General features: G+C 36.0%; 1 protein-coding gene across 1 annotated transcript in view; it reads left to right on the forward strand.

Annotated features, from left to right (window-relative positions):
- The window catches only part of LOC144372393 (uncharacterized), a 156398-nt gene extending 139863 nt beyond the window's left edge, over nt 1–16535 (forward strand). The window contains exons 8-13 of the mRNA XM_078035787.1: nt 7671–7733; nt 11857–11925; nt 12727–12771; nt 14352–14397; nt 15444–15521; nt 16386–16535. Of these exons, the coding sequence (XP_077891913.1) occupies nt 7671–7733; nt 11857–11925; nt 12727–12771; nt 14352–14397; nt 15444–15521; nt 16386–16535 (451 nt within the window). The remainder of the gene's footprint in view (nt 1–7670; nt 7734–11856; nt 11926–12726; nt 12772–14351; nt 14398–15443; nt 15522–16385) is intronic.
- Nucleotides 16536–19071: the final 2536 nt, after the last annotated feature.

Here is a 19071-nt window from a genome sequence, read left to right on the forward strand (position 1 = left end):
CCTTCCTTTAAAACATTAAAAAATAGCAGAGGAAAATTTTGAAAGTTCTATAGGATATGGAGTGAATTCCTAGAAGAGAAAAAAAAAGAAAAAGAATACTAGTTAAAATAATAACATTGAGTTATTGCTACTTACAATTACTTTCTGCTTGCACAAAGTTCATCTGAGAAGTTGAGTAATTTAGAGTCCAATTAGGAAACTCATACAACCAGAAATCAAAGATTTTTAGCAGCATAATGAAACCTTCACTAAACACACTGAATGTGCTTTCATGATGTAATCCTGTTTTAAGAAACGAAAAGTTATATTTTCTGGGTTTTAAATAAATATGCTATTATAGTTCATTTCTGACAAAGCCACCAGGATATTTTAATTTATACTCAAATTTGATCCTTAAGGGAAATAAGTATTTTAAGGACAGATTCTACTTCCTCATTTTTTTTCTCAATAATTTTATAAATCAATCATTGCTCCAACTGGATGCCTAGAGGTTCTTATTACAACAAATGTTATTGCTGTAATCCTCACAAGCAGGTATCATGCTGACTTGAATTCTAATTAGCCTTTAAGCAAGAAGACTATTGTTTGGTTAATGCATTCAATGTCAAGACACATTAATCAAAATTATTGGTGATGCTTTTAGCACCCAGGCAACTCAGTACATATATGTCAAGCCCCGTTGGACTATTTTTTGGGCAATGAAAATAAAGTTGGATCTGCTTGGGAATAATAAATATCATGGAAAATCTGACTTGATTTAAGCTGGTATATTACAGAATTTTTCAGACAGGTTAAAAAATAATATTTTTTGATGGATATGGTAAATTCTTCTTGTAGCTTTCTATGTGTACATATTATCAACTAATAAAAGAAAAGGGAGACAGAAATAGAGATATACCCTAATGAAATACCCTAACTCACAATGAAACTATTTTTTGGTATGGACATAGAATTTTTAAAATACGGTACATATTAGTTACTGTGACTTACATTCACTGAGTTTAATACTACAAGGTGAAAGTAGTGGCTGCCCAGTTGGTTAGCTGTAGTTGATAAGACCAGTGTGAAACCAATAGGCCTTCCATGATTGGTCACATGAAGAGGCATCTCTAATTTCACTAATGTTTTAGGTTGTTGTTTTGTTTTGTATTGTGTTTTAGACTTGGTTTGGTATTTTTACACATCTTGGCTATTAAAATTAGACTTGATTCAAATTAACACCCTGTGTCAAATCATCTTATTTCTTGCTGCTACTCCCAACAGTTGACTATCAGGCCTCTGTTGTGCATCAGCCTAAGTTAAGAGCATTTCCTCTGCTCTACCTTAACACCAGTTTAGATGCCAAAATCATAGCTACCTCATTATTCATCTTTTCTACCTGCTCAGCCCAAGGAAGTATGCTAATCTTGGTACTGAGACCTATTTTTTTAAGTGATTGATAGATAAAAACTCATGAAATAACTCGAGAAGAAATTAGGTGCAATATCCAGAACAAGACAGAAAGTTAGACCAAATTTTCTTTTATTTGGAATTTCCTGCCATATTAGTCCAATTGCACTAAAACCAGCAGAACTGAGATTTCTGATTCTCTGAGAGTCACTTAGTTATCTGTTAACATGTGGCTGAAGTAGCAGAACAGAGTATCATCTGTTCATTGTGGCTTAGGAATTAAAATTTTAGTTGTGTTAATGGTTCTGATAAATAATGTATATCTTTTATTCCCAGTTTGGTTAAATCAGTTCTCTGCTTACTTAGAGTTAGATAATATATTGTTTATATTTTTGTTTGATCCAAGAATAAATTCAACTGGACTTTTCCTGGACCATAAAACAGCAACATAAAAAGGAAGCAGATTAAATCTGGATTCCATGGTTATGGTAATGGAGAGAGGAACAGAAATCCTTAAGATGGAGAAGTTCCTTTCCACTTCTTCTCCCCCCTCTTCTCCTCTTTCACCTCCCTTCCCTACATTCCTCCACTGCTCCTTCTCCTCTTCCTTCTCCCCTCTTTTTTCTGTTCTCTCCCCTTTTAGTTGGATGTGAAGTTTGCAAACAAAGACTTTGAATTCGGTTTCCTTCACTCTTCCATTCCCCTCCACACGCAGTCAGCATCACCAGTGTAAGAATAGACCTCGTCCTCTTGTTAATCTCACTAGTAGCAAAAGTAAAAACCTCCAATGCTGCCTAATGTGAGAGGATGAGTTTATAGAAAGATGGAAAAAAGTGCAACAAATATGATGTCTGTAATCATATTTCTATTTATAAACACATATACCTCTCTGTGTGAAGCTAGAGGGAAATAGATTAAAGAGGCTCTGAAAAAATTGGTACCCTGCTTATTCTGATGCTGTTTATTGTAACCCTGGTATGCATAACAGGCCAGATGTTTAAAACCTCTGCCTTTCCCCCATTTATCTTGAACATTTTTGTTATTTTCTTTTTAAAAAGAAAAAGCACTAAGAGATCATTAACTTAAAAAATTAATAATTTCAGAAAATATCATGTTCAGTTGTTTTATTTTAATGGTCGAGCTGTTGTGCTTACTGTTTGCTGTTTAAGTCTATACTTCCCTAATTAAGATTGCCAGCCCCTGTCCTCTTCAGAGGATCTTCACTTTAAGGTCCTATGTTATTCCTAAAATGATTAAGTGAAATTAGAAATTGGATTTTCTAATTCAGCAATTGCCTAGTTTGAAAAACCCTCTAATTTATATTTTTCTTCATTAAAAGTAATGTCAGAGTTTAATTCCATTATAGTTCGAATTTCCTCTGTTGTATTCTCCCCACTTTGTCTACTCAGATGAATACACGTGAATAAGTTTCAATTTAGCATTCTTCTATTTTGTGTTCATTCAATGAGATTAAATATGCAAAACAGCTTTTAGAATCATATATTCCAGTATAAATTGTTATTTTTCTTGTTTGTTGCTCTGCAGACATGTATGTAATATTGTTCTGGTATAGTCTGATTTTTCTCTAAATATGATTATTCCAAAGTGCTATGACTTTGAATCATTTCAGCTTCTTATTTTTTCCCCTGACCTTCTCCTTTGTCTATCCTGCAAATTAGGAATTGTGACTAGAGCAGAAGAGTCATTTGCTTAATTTTTATATCACAAGAGAGTATTTACATAATTTTAGATTGTCATTGTCCTTCTCTAGAGAGTTTAGAAAATTCTAGAACATTTACACTATACATCACTCCTCCACAAAGGAACAAGATTTGTTTGAAAGGATTACATTTATTTAGGGAAATTCAATGGGTATGATTCTTATCCTCCTGTATTAAAAGAAAGACAACTCACTCTTAGTAATCCTGTCTCTTCTACCTTACATGGTTCTGATATGTTTTAAACTTCTTTTGGTTTTGCAATCTTAAATGCCTTGGCAGGTGGGTTCTGTCTCATAAAATGGTATGTTCACATGAGAAAATTTAGGATTACTTCTTGAAAGAAATTGAAGAGGTATTGAGCATGTTCCTAGTATGGTTGAAGGTGTTAAGAGATTACTTTTAGGTGATGTACCAGTTAGGATACATAAATGTTGGAATATTAGCTAATATTAATGATAACTAACATATTTGAGCCCATAAAGAAAAAAAATAATAGGTATATGATGTGCACTTTATTCTGGGGAGGATGCTGTGTTGTGCTCACATTATCCTACATTAAGTCTTGACTAAGCACCCTTTGGTGAAGCCAGAATCTTCCATTTCTTGGCTTCAAAGACTCCAGTTTGCAAACGTCAGACTTCATCTCTACGCTCCACTTCTGCACCTACAGTTCTCAAACACTCAGTCTGAGAACCCCTGTACTCTGCTAAAGAGCTTTTGTTTAGGTAGGTTTTATTTATTGAATTTCTGTTAGAAAATTTTATTATATTAAATAACATTTTATTAAATATAGCAGAATTTTTCAAAATGAGACTGAAAAATGTTTCTTAAGGAGAATAATGTTGGTATGCTTTTTTTTGAGGGGGACTGTCTGGCTTAATGGAATCTCACATCTGCTTCTACAGTCAGTCTGTTCAGTTAGCTGTTCTGGCTGATGTATATGAAGAAAAAACAGCCTCATAGTGATATGTAATTGGACACAAGAAGGTTATTTCAATAGCCTATTAGATTACTGTTGATATTCTTTGCTACTCCCAAACTCCATAGTGACAGTTTCTTAAACATTAAGTGCAGTATAAAATATAAAACCATATCATGAAATTTTCATAATTTGCATTCATAAGGGAATGAAAATAGAAAAGCAAATAATGTCTTTGTACTATTATGAAAATAGTTTGACCTTTAGGATTCCCTGAAAAGGTCCAGAGCATACTTTGAGAACCTCTGCTATAAGTTTAGGGAGGTAAGAAATAGTCCAAATGTCTCAAGATCACAAGTAGACATACTCATGCCATGTTTACATTAATAACTGTTTTTGAAGCCTGAGAGAGAAAAAGATACCAATAATTAGCTCCTTCCTGTCCCCCCAAGACACAGAGAAAATGGAGGGTATGTCCTTAAAGTGACTTAAAGCTCCGGAAATAACTGAACTTAAAACTGAGATCCTAAAAGTATGCTATTTGACTCCTTGAATAAAGTAATATAAGAATATGAATCTCAGAATATATCAATATGGAATAATCAGATAAAAATGGTCATAATCAAAGCCTATAAAATTAGCAAATATTAATAGTGATAAAATCGTCAGTACTATCAAATGCATCTAATTTTATATCTTGAAATAAAAATTTACTCCTGAACATTCTATTTATAGGAATTTTTTATATTCTAAGAAAAATTTAATATATGTTCTGTTTCCAAAAATGATGAAAAAACACTTGTCTCAGAACACTGAGGTCACAAAGCCTTACTTATTTGTGAATTATGTAACTGCATGCTTCATCTTTTTATAAACTAAACACTAACCTAAATGAGAAATATGTTTCCACAGCATTTACTTTTCTTCTTCTTTTCTATTAGTATGTGTTAAGGGGGCTACAACTATTTGATATGCTAAACAGATCATTTTATTTCTCCTTGAAGATATGTAAGGTTCCCTTCTAATCTGAAATTTTCAACCTATTAGAGTGTATAATTTTCAACCTATTAGATTGTATCACATGTTCATGACAGTAAGTCTTTATTAATGAATTTATTGTGGACTTCAGTGAGCATTTTTTTAGAAAACGAGGGAATATTTATTTGTACATATCATTTTATTAGAAATATTTTACTTTTAAATGCATGTATTGTTTTTTGTTTGTGAAATAAGTTAAACTCTCTTAATAGAAGTATAATGGTAATCATTTATTTTTTTCTGAATAGAGTTTATATTTTTATTTTGAACTATGAAGAGATCCACCCAAAATGATTTGTTCTAGTTCTCCATTCCATTAGATGGAAGACAATGGGATACGTAGAGTAGTTGTAAAAGGTTTGTAGGCAATAAACCTAAAACATTAGTGTTCCACCTAATTTTCTTAGATTAGTACTAGGAGCACCTAGGTCAGAATAAATCTGTTTGAGCTGTGTATCAGCATGCATTTTGTGGCATGATAGCCTTTGTTCCCCACCCAGTACCCCACATTTTGCACAGTAGATTTTAAAATTTACTTGTTTGAAATATATTACATAACATTTTAACATGTCTTCTAGAACATCCTCTCAGTACTTTTATGCTTAGCTCCAAGTATCATAAGATCAAGGTTGAAATATTGCTGCATTAGGAAAACATCAAGTGTATCAAACAACATGAACAACTATTCCAGAACTAATCCAAGGGGCAGGGAGTAAATATGGGAACAAAGCCATTATAGGTTTGCTTGAAATTTTTGGTATAGGTTTTAGGTAGTTGGACCTTGAGCTTTCATAGTTAAAAAGAAAATAAAACTTAATATTTATTCAAGACAATGTGAATACTGGTTCAGGTTTTTGTTATTGTTCTTCTTCTCATTTTTGACACCAAATATGTGGTGTCTTTTCCAACACCAGTTTTCCAGCTTTCTGACATGAACAATTTGATCCTATTTTGACAATACTCTAATTAGTACCAGACCCCACACATCTAAGGACTCAGTCCCACAAGAGTGACCTCATTTCCCTTTGCCAGTAACAGGTATGAAATCCCCAGGTTACTGGCACTTACATCTGACTTACTGCAAACTTACAGGTTCTCACAATACCCCATTCAGTTTTGCTAAATTGCTAGAATGACTCACAGAACTGGGGAAAATGCTATACTTACTATTTCAGTTTATTATAAAGGGTAAAAGGAATAGCCAGGTGAATAGTACAGAAGCAAGGTCTAGAAGAGTCCTGAGCTCAAAAAGCCTCTTCCCTGTGGAGTTGGAATGGTCTACCCTCCTGGCATTAAATGTGTTCACCAGCTTGGAAGCTCTTAGGTCCCTGCTGTTTGGGGGTTTTAATGAGCTTCCATTAAATGGGCATGATCTATGAAGTCACTGGCCTTTGGTGATTAAACTCAATCTCCAGACATCTGCCCCTGATGGAGATCAGGAGGTACAGCAGTAAGTTCCAACCCTCTAATCACAGGGTTGGTTCCTCTGGCAGTCAAATCTCCATCTTGAAGCTAATTAAAGGCCCAACAAGAGTCATCTCATTTGCATAAAATCAGGTATAGTTGGAAGAGACTGTTAAGTGTAACAAATGTCCCTTGCCTCTATCATTAAGAATATCCACAGAATATTCTTAAATATTCACAGAATATTTAAGAGATCTGTGCCAAGAGTTGGGGACCAGGACTAAATGTAGGTCCAATTACACCACAACTGGAGTTTCTACAGATGATGGAAATAATGATTCTGTAGCTATGACAAGGAAGATTTTTATCTTTCATGCTCTCCATTCCTGAGTCTCTTCCCTAGCTATATATATCATGACAGTTATCTATTGCTGCCTACCTTCTTACCCTAAAATTTAGTACTTTAAAACAATGTATATTAATTATCTCACAGTTTCTGAGGGACTATAATTCAAGCACAGAATGGCTAGATGCCTTTGGCTCACTGTGAAGTTGCAGTGAAGTAGTCAGCAAGACTGTGTCTTACAGAATATTCTACAAGGCTGGGGCATCCTCGACCAAATTCGCATGTGTGGTTGTTGGCTGGTGTCATTCTATAGTGTGGGCCTCTCTAAAGGGCTGCTCACAATAAGGTAGCTTCCTTCCCCAAAGCAAGAGATCCAAGTGAGAAAAAACAAGAGAGGTTCCCCAAGTGGAAGCCACCTCTGTCTTTTTACAGCTTATACTATCCCATCACTTCTTCATGTTCATAGCTGTGAGTCAGTAAATCTGGTCATACTCAAGTGGAGGGAATTACACAAGGGCAGATACACAGGAGTGGGATCACTGAAGCCCATCTTAGAGGACACCTACCACATCCACCGAATCACAACAGGTCTTAATTTGGTAAGTGATTTAAAAAAAAAAAAACATTGGAAAACAGATGAGGGAAAATAAAAGGTGAAACAATTGATCTAATTTTCCAGAGTATTTCTCAAAGAGTTTTCATTAGATTAAAACCAGTTCTGATTAATTTTATAGACAATAACTTTATCTCAGCAAAACTGTGGTATACTTTCAAGGATACCAAAGGGAGGAAATGAATTTAGCTTTATTTACTGTCAAATTAACAATGATCTTGTATGCCCATCTTTTCAAAGGGAGAACCAGGTTTCATTGGTCCTCAGGGGGAACCAGGCTTACCAGGATTACCAGGAACAAAAGTAAGTGGAGTCTTTTCTTCTGCTGCTTTTTTTTTTTAAATTTTTGTCATACTTGTTGAAAGAGGTGACCAGATATTTCTGTCTTAAGAAATAAAGCAGTCTAATGTGCCATTAATGGCACTTCTAGAGAGATCACCATTACTAAATAGAGCAAAGGAAAGTTAATTCTAGTAACCCTTAAGCAAGACAACAGACTTATGGAATGTATTGTTAACTTGTCCTCCAGATCCCTCCTAAATTGTTATGATGCTATTAACCTTCTGGCCTTATGGAACAGTAGAGGAACTGTGAAGAGGAGGGAGATAACTCATTAACTCCTGCTGCTTATCACCCACTTTAGGATACACTTGTAAATCAAACATTATTACTATTCCCATCACTCCCTAGATTTCAGAGGCAAGTACAGATGTCATATAGATTTCTAAGTGCTTTTTTTCCAAAAGGCTCCACCCTGAATGATAACTGCAGAAATATTCTGTAATGAAAACCATCTCATGCTCCTTGACATGGCATCCATAGACAGGACTCTAAAAATCAAAAGGTTTATATGGTGCTGCAGAGACAATCAGACCCAGGATTCTCTTTATCTACCCAGTAAGACATGAAAAAAAGTTCAGCTCTGATGATAGAACTGGACTCATGACAGACCCATGAATCAAAAGGGAGGTGGGAAATGACATCAAACTACATTCTTTTATTTTTATACCACTTTTATATAGTCTTTGCCTCAATGAATATTGTGTTCCCCAGAAGTAAGACAGGGATGATTTCCAAGAGTTAAAGAAATATGTTCATGGTCTGTTCTGACAGGACTAGTCCTCATTTCCGCTGGTCAAGTAAAAATAACTCTAATCCTCATACATGGAAACTATATGTGGCCAAAGGGGGTCTGAAACTCAGTGGAATTATGCAAAATTGTTATTTTCTTAAGAAATTTTTTTTTGCCACATAATGAGCTGTAAGGCTTATTAGTGAAGTATGAGGAATGCCTGTTTTAGCCTGAACAGATTCACACAAGAAAAGCCTTTCTGAAGAAAAAGAGAGAAAGCAAGAGAATAATAAGCATTCCCTTTTGATCTAAGAACTGCTGTGTGTTAGGGGAGGAAAGGAAGCAGCCTTGAAGATGAGCAGGACACACACAGAGGAGGGCTGGTCACTGTAGGAGAAAACCAGAATGGACTGCATCTGTAAGTGCTGGTGCACTTTGTTTATATACATGAGAAAATTAAAGAAACCCAGGCAGTAGAGAGTGGAGTCGATCTCTAAGTATCTCTTCTTTACTTAACTGATCATAAATTACTCTACAGTTTCAAATTTTAAAAAAAAGATCCAGACATTAAGAACCTAGCATGATTCTATAGACCATATACTTCATGACAGATACTACTCTGAACCCCAAGTAAAAGAATGTGCTGTCCTTGTTTGGGTTCACAAGCAGAGCTGTGGATAGGAAATTTCTTTCATTAGAAATATTTTGAAGTTAATTGACAACTGAAATACCTGTCTTGAGCTCAATATCAAGGGTAAGAGTCATGATTATGTTAAAATCTCAATCCAACAGTACTCTTTTCTACTCTTACAGCCAGTCTGGATTCAGACTTAAAAAATAAAATAAGATCGCATTTTTTACTCCAAACACCAGCAAAGAGAAATCATAGTGACTATTTTAGAATACTCTGAGTAAGATCGTGTATTTATTAAGTCAGTGAAGTTTTTCCAGAATTTTTTGTTTGTTTGTTTTTTTGGTATTGAGAAAGAGGAGTCAATGCAACAAAAACATTCTCTCCCCTCCTAAAGCTTGCATCCACTATGGGTGAGGAAGGGGGCAGAAGGAGAAAAAGAAATAAACAAACAAATAGTATTTCAGGCAATGATGGGAAACTAGTTAGGGGCATTGTGATTTAAAAAAGAAAAAAAAGAAAAAAAAAGTGATTCCATGTAAAGATATGTAGGCTTCGCTACCATAGGAAACTGCAAATGCATTGATTTTTTTTAGGTTTTTATTTTTCCATAAGATAATCTTATAGTTAATTTTTAAAGGGTTATTCTGTAATTTTTAAAGTAAAATATTGAGAAATATCAAATACTGTCATTTAAAAAAATAAAAATTCCATATGCTAAGAGAAGTCCTTCAGTCTCACTCTATTACAGAGGGATCAAAAAGAGAAAAACAGAAGGAAGTCCCTTGGCTTCTGGACCATCTTTGGTATCTTCTGTGTCCAGGCAAGCCCCCGGCCTTTTTCTCAGCCTCCCATCTTCACACCCTCCTCTGTTGCTGCTCAGACACCTACTGAGTCTTGCATTCCTGCCCCACATCACCTGCAAAACCACAAAGGCTTCCCAAAGTGGGCATGATGCAGAAAAGGATTTCTGAATTTGAAGCCCTGTGTTACTCATCCTGAATCCAATCCTTCTTTCTTATCCTTTCCAAAATGAATCAGTTTCTTCAGTGAGGAAGGCAACTCTTCCATAACACACCATCCACTCTCTGAATTCCAAGTCTGATTATTGAAATTCTACCCATCTTGTAGGAAACAAAACAGTCTCTAGCAAACATAAAATGGCACCATCTTTGGCAAGACTTAAAAACATTCATATTTTTAACCCAGGATTTCCCCAACTAGTAATTTATCTTATGAAAATGATTAGAGAATATACAAAAATTGGTATACAATTATGCAAAAATTGAAGATTGAGCGTAATCAGTTTTAAATTTCAGCTCTTCTTTAACAGCTTTATTACTTTGGGCAACAGCTCTCATTTTTTGTTTCTTTGTAGAATGTGAATATCTATCTGTCTTGTTTGTCTTGAGAATTAAACAGGTTAATGCATGTAAAGTATTTTGTGCAGTTCCTGACCTCATCAGTGGTTATAGAGTAAGCCCTATTGACCCTTTAGGATGTGATTTGAGTCTTACCTCCAGAGAGCCAGTCAACTAAGGTTCAGTGATGTTTCCTCTTCTGTCACATAGAGCCTTGTATTACTCCTTAATTATTAATGGGTTTGTTCTTGTGGATCTTGTCTAATTAGGTCACTGGCTCCTAGAGGACAATAAGCATCTTTAGACTTCACAGAGCTACTAATATTTGAAAAAGCTAAAATTCTTCTGTCTTACACCATTCTGAAATTTTGAGATCATGGTAACTGAGGCCTGAAGAATTTAACAACCTTGTCCCAGAACACCAAGTTGGCAAATGACAGAGAATTAAAATCTTGCATGTTACAAAGCCTGAGAAATAACCACTATGTCATGCTTCTTGACAATAATACTTAAAAAGTGACTGCAGAATGAGAATTAATGTCAATTCCTGTCTTGAGATAGATGATAGCTTTTATCAATTCCCTTTAAAGGGCTTTCTATTTAACAACATAGTCATCTGACAGGCATTTGCCTAGCCATTTGATTATGTAATGGAAATGCTGCATAATTGTATGTTAGTTTGGAGTTCTCCTGAGAGACAGAACCAAGATAGATGGAGGGATAGGAATTTATTAGGGGAATGGACTACTGTAATAAGGAGGCTAAGAAGTCCCACAATAGGCCATCAGCAGGCAGGAGGGAGTCCAGAAAGGCCAATTCTTGTGACCCAGTCCAAGTCCAGAACCAGGGCAGCTGACTGTTTGATTCTTTAAGGCTCCAGGCCTGAGAACACAGAGAATACTGGTACATACCCTGGAGTCTGAAGGCTGAACTCTGGAGTTTTGATGTCCAAGGGCAAGAAAAGAAGGGTGTCCTTGGTCTAGGATTGGTAGCGGGAGATTTTGCCTTTTTGTTTTGCCTAGCCCCCAGCCAAGTTGATGATGGCCATCCACATGGAAGGTAGATCTTTCCCCCTATGTCCACTGACTTATATGCCAATCTCCTCTGGAAACCTTCTCAGACTCACCCAGAAATAATGCTTTACCAGATCTCTAGGTATTCCTTAATCCAGACACTTAAATTAACCAGCACAGATTGTTTTTTATTATTAAATGAGATAATTCAGTTAGGAGATGAGAACAGTGCTGAGTACATAGTTAAGTAAATGGTGACTCTCTGCTCATTTTTATTTTATTCAATTTATTTAGTATCCACACTGACCCATCTGGGCGTGTCATTTACCTGTCTTCTAATTTGTTACAGGGTGAACGTGGGGAGGCAGGGCCTCCTGGAAGAGGTGAGCGAGGGGATCCTGGAGCCCCTGGACCAAAGGTCAGTTATGCTTACATTGAAAGAGAATACTCTTTGATTTAGGAATGCCTGCCACTTGCCTGTAGAACATTTTGTAGAAAATTCCTCAACAGGTATTAAAACAGCTAAAATTAGAAATAACTTATTGAAATGTATACTGATTGCTTGTTTTCAAAAGGGATTTTATAATTCAACTTTTCCTGTTTACTCTGTTCAGTTCAGTGAACAAATTTAATGACACATTCAAGTGTAAAGAGAGAATACTGTCATATTAACCTGTTATCCCTTGATGTGTATTAAAACCTACTGAGAAAAATCTCTGTTGGTAAGTGCTGTGCTCATTTCCATGGTAACTTGATGGAGTGTAAAACCTTGAAAATATTAGAGCTAAGGATTTGTTTACCTGTTCAATCTTGATTCATCTAAACTTCCTGCAAACTAATGTGGCCACACTTTATTTTAATAACCTATCTGAGAGCTATGGGAAACGATTTACTCTCTGATGAAAAGGAAATTTATGCAAACGAGCATTGTTGAGACTAATGAGAATTACTTACAGTACTCTTCCCATCCACTGATGGGGGAGGGCTGTTTTCAGAGTAATAATGGAATGAAGGCTGATGGAAAAACCAGGGATCGAACTAATGATACGGTGATAATATGTGTGCTTAGTATTGTATTCACCAGCCATATACATATTGAGGCTGTTAAAATAAAGTGTTTCCCTGTTTCCTCATTATTCTGAGTCACTGCTAATTTCCTTTTCCTGTTCTTATCTCCTCTGTCATTTTCTCTTTTCATCTTCATCTTTTCCTGTCATAGGGGAAACAAGGTGAATCAGGAACTAGAGGCCCAAAGGGGTCCAAGGTCAGTAACTGGGTAACATTTTAATGTAACTTGAGGCCTCATGATCTGTCCTTTTTGCCTTTTCCATGGAGAATCATGTTTTAGATTAAAATATTTCACACACAGAGATTGCAATAATTTTGTCCCTATGATAATATCAAAAAATTATTTTATCTTTTTGTTTTTGTATGTTCTTGTGCTGTAGGTCTTTCTTTGATAAGTTATATTTTCTTTTATTTTTAGCACTTCTTTGGGGGGAAAAGTACTTAATCGTATAATCTTACTTTTCACTTCCTGCCTATATTTATGATAAATATTCAAGTTATAATTTGCCTTTAAATAAGGTGACTTCCTTCATTGCATTAAAATTTGCCCACCAATTAAATTGCTTTTCTTTGTCATGTTCTTTATCTTGTCTGCAAGAATATATGTGCTCTTGGCAGAATCATTAACAGTTAATTAAAGTACCACTGGCTGATAACATGGAAAAATGGGTACAAAATGAAGAAAGCAGGGATTAAAGATTATTAATTCTCCATTCACGCAAATTACATTATTATGAATGATGTTATTAGCATTATGTGGATGGGTAAATTTATAATCCTTTTCCTTTCTTACCTTTCTTACCCATTTCATAGAGATAGGTAGAAAGCCAAAAATGTTTTGAATTCCATGTAGGAAAAGGTCTCTAAATTTAAGCTGTTTTCAAGAACCTTCAAATCCATACAGTTTGAAATGTTTTTCCCAAAGTTACAGTTTGGACTAATTTTGAGGGCTTAGACTATTCATAGTGTCTTCCCAAGTGGAGTTCTGACATCATAAATAAAATTTCAGAGATTTTTATATTGGATTGAAGGGGGACGGGGAGAAAGCACTGCCCTGCCCCTGACCTTCATCCCTGCCAACCTGTTCCCACTGGCTGCTGTCCACTTCAGCACCAAGGGTTAAAATGCCTATACCTACAGATGAACTTTGCCTTAGATCTCCACCAACAAAAGGAGGTGTAGTCTGTGACCCTACCTTGATAATTCTCCCTATAATGAGCTCTCTGTTCCTCTCTGCCCCAATTATCTATATGTTTCTTCTCTGAAAACAGGCAACATAACTGTTTGACTTTTTTCCCCTTTGCCCCAAATCCCTCTAACTAAAAAGAATATAACTCAGTTAGTATGACTTTGGGTGCTTTAGAAACCACTTGCTTTGTTTATGTAGATTCCATCTAGCAGAGTTACTATATAAACTATACTACTGTTCCAAGACAATAATTATCTGAAAGGGAAGTTGTGATTACCTGTAAGGTGCATGTTTTCATTTTTAAAATATTTTAAATTGTAGATGCACACAATATCTTTATTTATTTATTTTTATGTGGTGCTGAAGATTAGTTTGCCACTGAGCTACAACCCCAGCCCTGCAAGGTGCATCTTAAAAAAAAAAAAAAGCATTTGCACTGGTGCATTGGTGGTGATTATTATTGTTTTCCACATCAGAAGTTTATATTTAAAGGGATGCACTATGGTATAAATACATCCTTAGACTTGAGAAATTTCTAGACCATTGGTCCTACTACTAATTAACTTTTTTCTTTTTTAATTGGGAAGGGGTGACCGTGGTGACAAAGGAGACTCTGGAGCTCTGGGACCAAGGGTAAGTGAACCCTCTCATATCAACTTTTTTGTCCCCTACAAACTCAGACTTGATGTAGTATGTGTGTATGTGACCTTATGAGTGCCATCTGGACTAATAATGCCCAATAATAGCATTGGAGAAGGGCCACTCTAAATATTCCTGCTGCCTTCCATGCCCCCTTATCATTATTTTTGACTTTTGTTTCCAGGAGCAATGAGTGTGGACATTCTAGCACAAGCAGTGAGTGTGGGCATTCTAGCATGTTGCAATAAGCTTTATTGAGAAGGTGGAAAACACTTTCCCTCTGCCAAAGGAGTAATAGCAAGCCCACAGCTATACAGCTAATAGAATTTCCCATGTTTCAATTAACCTGATCATAAAGAGAGCAATAGCCCATTTGTTTAGAGTATTTTTTAAAACAGGCAGGGAATTAGGACATGACTAATGGAAATTATGTAGCAGATATAATGAGTCAAGTAGAAATCTCTTTTTGTTCCTTATTTGGCTTCGTTTTGATGGGATTCTATTCCCACTAGGAAAGCCAAGCATTTCCTATAGAACATTATTCTATCTTCTTAAGGAATGAGAAGGTATAATCTATCAGGTATAGATGAGTGGAAAGCAGATAGGAGTTTTTTAAATAAATGTGAATAAAGCTAATAAAATTTTGTAAATCACATCAGATTAGCCTGTATTTTATAATGTTCAGAAAATGATTTCAGAGTTTAAATCATAGGTCTTTCAAAAATCTTTTACCTACCACAGACAAGAAGTTAGAAGTGGTTTGTACTTGGGTCCTGGCAAGGAAGCAATGGTCAGAGAGAGTCACAAGATATTGCTTCTGTGTTTTTTTTTTAATATTTATTTTTTAGTTTTAGTTGGATGAAATACCTTTATTTTATTTATATTTATGTGGTGCTGAGGATCGAACCCAGGCCCTCATATGTGCTAGGCAAGCATTCTACCACTGAGCCACAACCCCAGCCTTGCTTCTGTGTTTTCTATACTCCTGTTATACACCAGCCTAACTCCCATGGTGTTTCCTCAATTCATTTTTGTTATAGGGTCCACCTGGACAAAAAGGAGATCAAGGAGCCACTGAAATCATAGACTACAATGGCAACCTCCATGAAGCCTTACAGGCAAGTGACTGCTCCCTGCCCTGAGACACAAGGAGAACAATGATGGGTGCCATATAGCACACGCCAGCATGAGCTCCCATACCCCTTTAATCTTAGAGCACTCCATTCCTTGAAGAACACCTGCTCCCTGTCATCTTGAGCCCATTCCTGTATCTGGCCCCAGTAATCTTCACTTCATAGGAATTTGAAATCTCTCTCTCTTCTTTTTCCTTCTACCTTCAGACATTCCTAAGCCTTATCAAGTATAAAATTTGTGTTAATTTGGTTGACTTTTACTTCTTTGCTTAAAGAGGGCGCTCTGTGGCTCTTATTTACTAAATGCATGACCTAGAACAAGTTATTTCATTTCCCTGTGCCTTGGTTTTCCCATCTATAAAATGAGTTGATATCTGCTTCATAGGGTTCCTGAACAGAGCAAATGACCTACATAGCCTATGCTTAAAACAGTGCTTAGCACCGCATAACCCCCCTGTAAGTATTTCTTACAACTGCTACCATTCAATTCTTTTCCTTCCATTAAGTCAAAAATAAACTAGATGGCTCCACCACCTTTGCTTCTTACTCCTCCTCTTCAGATTTAGACTCTTGCACTTGAGTCCCTGTCATTCTGTTGCAACTTCTCTTATAAAGATCAATGGTGACCTCTAGATAAAGCCCATCATATTTGTCATTCTTGACATTTCTGTGACATTTGTACCAAACCACCTTCCTTTTAAAATTCTTTTTCTTCAGACTCTACTTCCATTTTCCTTCATGGTACTGTTCTGTGTTGGTGTGTCCAATTTCTCTGTCCACACCCCAGTTTTTGATATTCTGAAGTATCTGATATTTTCTTAATGACTCCCTCTGTGTTCCTCACATCAGGATTCCAATTCTGTCATTTTGGGATCTGATCTTGGTGTACTTGTAAGACCAGTTCCCTATAGGTGCACCATTGCCCATCGATTTCCACCAATGCCCATGATTGTGCTGGTTACTCTGCCCACCTACCAAATGATCCCCTTTCTTGACTAACCAGTTTCTGTTAATGACACCATGAGTCTTTGTATTTCGTGGAGTAGAAGCTTTAGAGCCATTTTTACACTAGTCTTAGTCCTTCATCCATTCTGTTTTCCATCTTCTCCATTCCCAAGGAGGTCCACATCCTGTTTACTGCATACCTAACACCATAACAAACCCTTGACCAATACATCTTCCTGCTAGTGCCTCCTTGCCCTTCTAATCCAAACTATTTCCCTCTATATGTAATCTGATTTTTTTCTCTTGTGGCTTTTAAAATTCTCTCCTTATTCTGTATGCTAGACATTTTCATTATAATGTGCCTTGGTGTGGATCTGTTGTGATTTTGTACATCTGGTGTCCTATAAGTCTCTTATACTATTTGGTTTTGCAATTCATTCTTCGTGTTTGGAAAATTTTCTGCTATTATTTCATTGAATAGATTGTTCATCCCTTTGGTTTGGAACTCTCTATGCCTTTATCACAATAACTCTTAAATTTGGTCTTTTTATGTTATCCCATATTTCTTGAATGTTCTGCTCATGGCTTCTTACCATCTTCACTGTGTGATATACATTCTTTTTGAGATTATATATTTTGTCTTCATTGTCTGAGGTCCTGTCTTCCAAGTGGACTAATCTGTTGGTCATGTTTTCTATTGAGGTTTAGTGGTTAAATGAGTATGTGTACTTTTTATGTACAAGTTCCTTTTTTAGTTTGAAAGACAAACTAATTTTAAATATTTTTCCATTTTATACCTCTTTAAATCATTTTTTCAGCCTCACTAATGTGATCTAACTTTGGTAGATTTACACTTCTACGTGTCCTTTTTTACTACCACTATTTTTAACCAGTAAAGTATTTATTATTAATGTGTACAAAATCTGTCTTCAGCTCAGCCATTTTTTTCTAGTTACCTCCTCCCCTCCCTTATTTCCTCCCCCTCCCTCCCTCCCTCCCTTTTTCTCCCTCCCCTCCCCCTCCCTCCCTCTCTCTCTCTCTCTCTCTCTCTCTCTCTCTCTCTCTCTCTCTTTCTCTCTCTCTCCTCCTAAATGCAAAGAGAAGCATGTTTCTTGGCTGGAGAAACCTTGCTCAGACAGTGTATTCAGGCAACAATGTGACTGGTTTTCTCCAATATAAGTGGCTTACACATAAGCAGTGGCCTCAGTGTTATGGCTAAATTTTAGAACCAGTGGCCTCAGTGTTATGGTTAAGTTTTAGAACCAGAACTGTTCCCTTTTCCTCTTAAGCCAATAACTGCTTATGTATAGAAAGAGAATACACAAATTTCTAGTGTACCTACTATGTTTTCAAAATCTTAACTTATACATCAAAATATAGGGACACTTTTAAAACTTAATTTATCAGCAATGCTGTACATTTCTCTTAAACTAATTCCAAGGACAAGATAATTTCTACCTCCACCTATAAGAAGTATCTGCCCTCATTGAGTGTGGTGGTGCACTCCTGTAATCCCAGTGGCTCGAGAGGCTGAGGCAGAAAGATTGTGATTTCAAAGCCAACCTCAGCAAAAGTGAAGTGCTAAGAAACTCAGTGAGACCCTGACTCTAAATAAAATACAAAATATGGCTGGGGATGTGGCTCAGTGATTGAGTGCCCCTGAGTTCAATTCCCAGTACCCGCCAAACCAAAAGGTATCTGCTCTCTTATTTTTCAACAAAATGTCCCAATGTAATTGATCATTTTCCACAAAATTGTGGAAGAATTTTTAAAGCATTCTTTGCAAGAACAGGGTCTGGCTTTTAGCTACTCTTAGCCTAAAGTGGAAATATTTGTTTCAGTCTTCCCTCTACTACTAATGAGCAGGGTCATTTGGGGGAAATCATTGTATCTGTGCTTCATTGATCTTATCTGAAAAATGAGGATATCTTTGGAATAGATACTTTGCTAGGAGTCCATGAAATATAATATTATCTCAGGTTGTTTTTAGAAGCTCCTGAACACTTTATTGATGTACCTAAAATCACTGTCCTTTTTTAAAAATCTGATACCTGCTCTTTATTCTTTTTTGTGCTCATTTTTTAAAAATTTTCATAAACAGTGCACTCCAGAGAAATGCAGGCTGAAACTGGAAAATGTCTTCTGTTTCCCTTTGTCATGGATGTGAATATAAACTTCAGATTATTTTTTTTTAATTTTTTGGTCTTTTTAGTTATACATGACAGTAGAATGTATTTTGATGTACTATACAAGCATGGAGTATAACTTCCAATTCTTGTGGTTGTACATGATATGGAATTATACTAGTCGTGTATTCTCATATGAACATAGGAAAGTTATGTTGGATTCATTCTACTGTCTTTCCTATTCCCAATTCCCCCTATTCCCTTCATTCTGCTTTGTCTAATCCAGTGAACTTCCATTCTTCCCTGCCCTGCTCCTAACATGAATTAGCATCCTTATACCAGAGAGAACAATCAGCCTTTGCTTTTGGGGGGATTGGCTTATTTCACTTAGCATGATAGTCTCCAGTTCCATTCATTTAACTGCAAATGCCATGATTTCATTCTTCTTTATGGCTAAATATTAT

Source organism: Ictidomys tridecemlineatus, unplaced genomic scaffold (assembly GCF_052094955.1).
Source record: "Ictidomys tridecemlineatus isolate mIctTri1 unplaced genomic scaffold, mIctTri1.hap1 Scaffold_100, whole genome shotgun sequence".
Taxonomy (NCBI): domain Eukaryota; kingdom Metazoa; phylum Chordata; class Mammalia; order Rodentia; family Sciuridae; genus Ictidomys; species Ictidomys tridecemlineatus.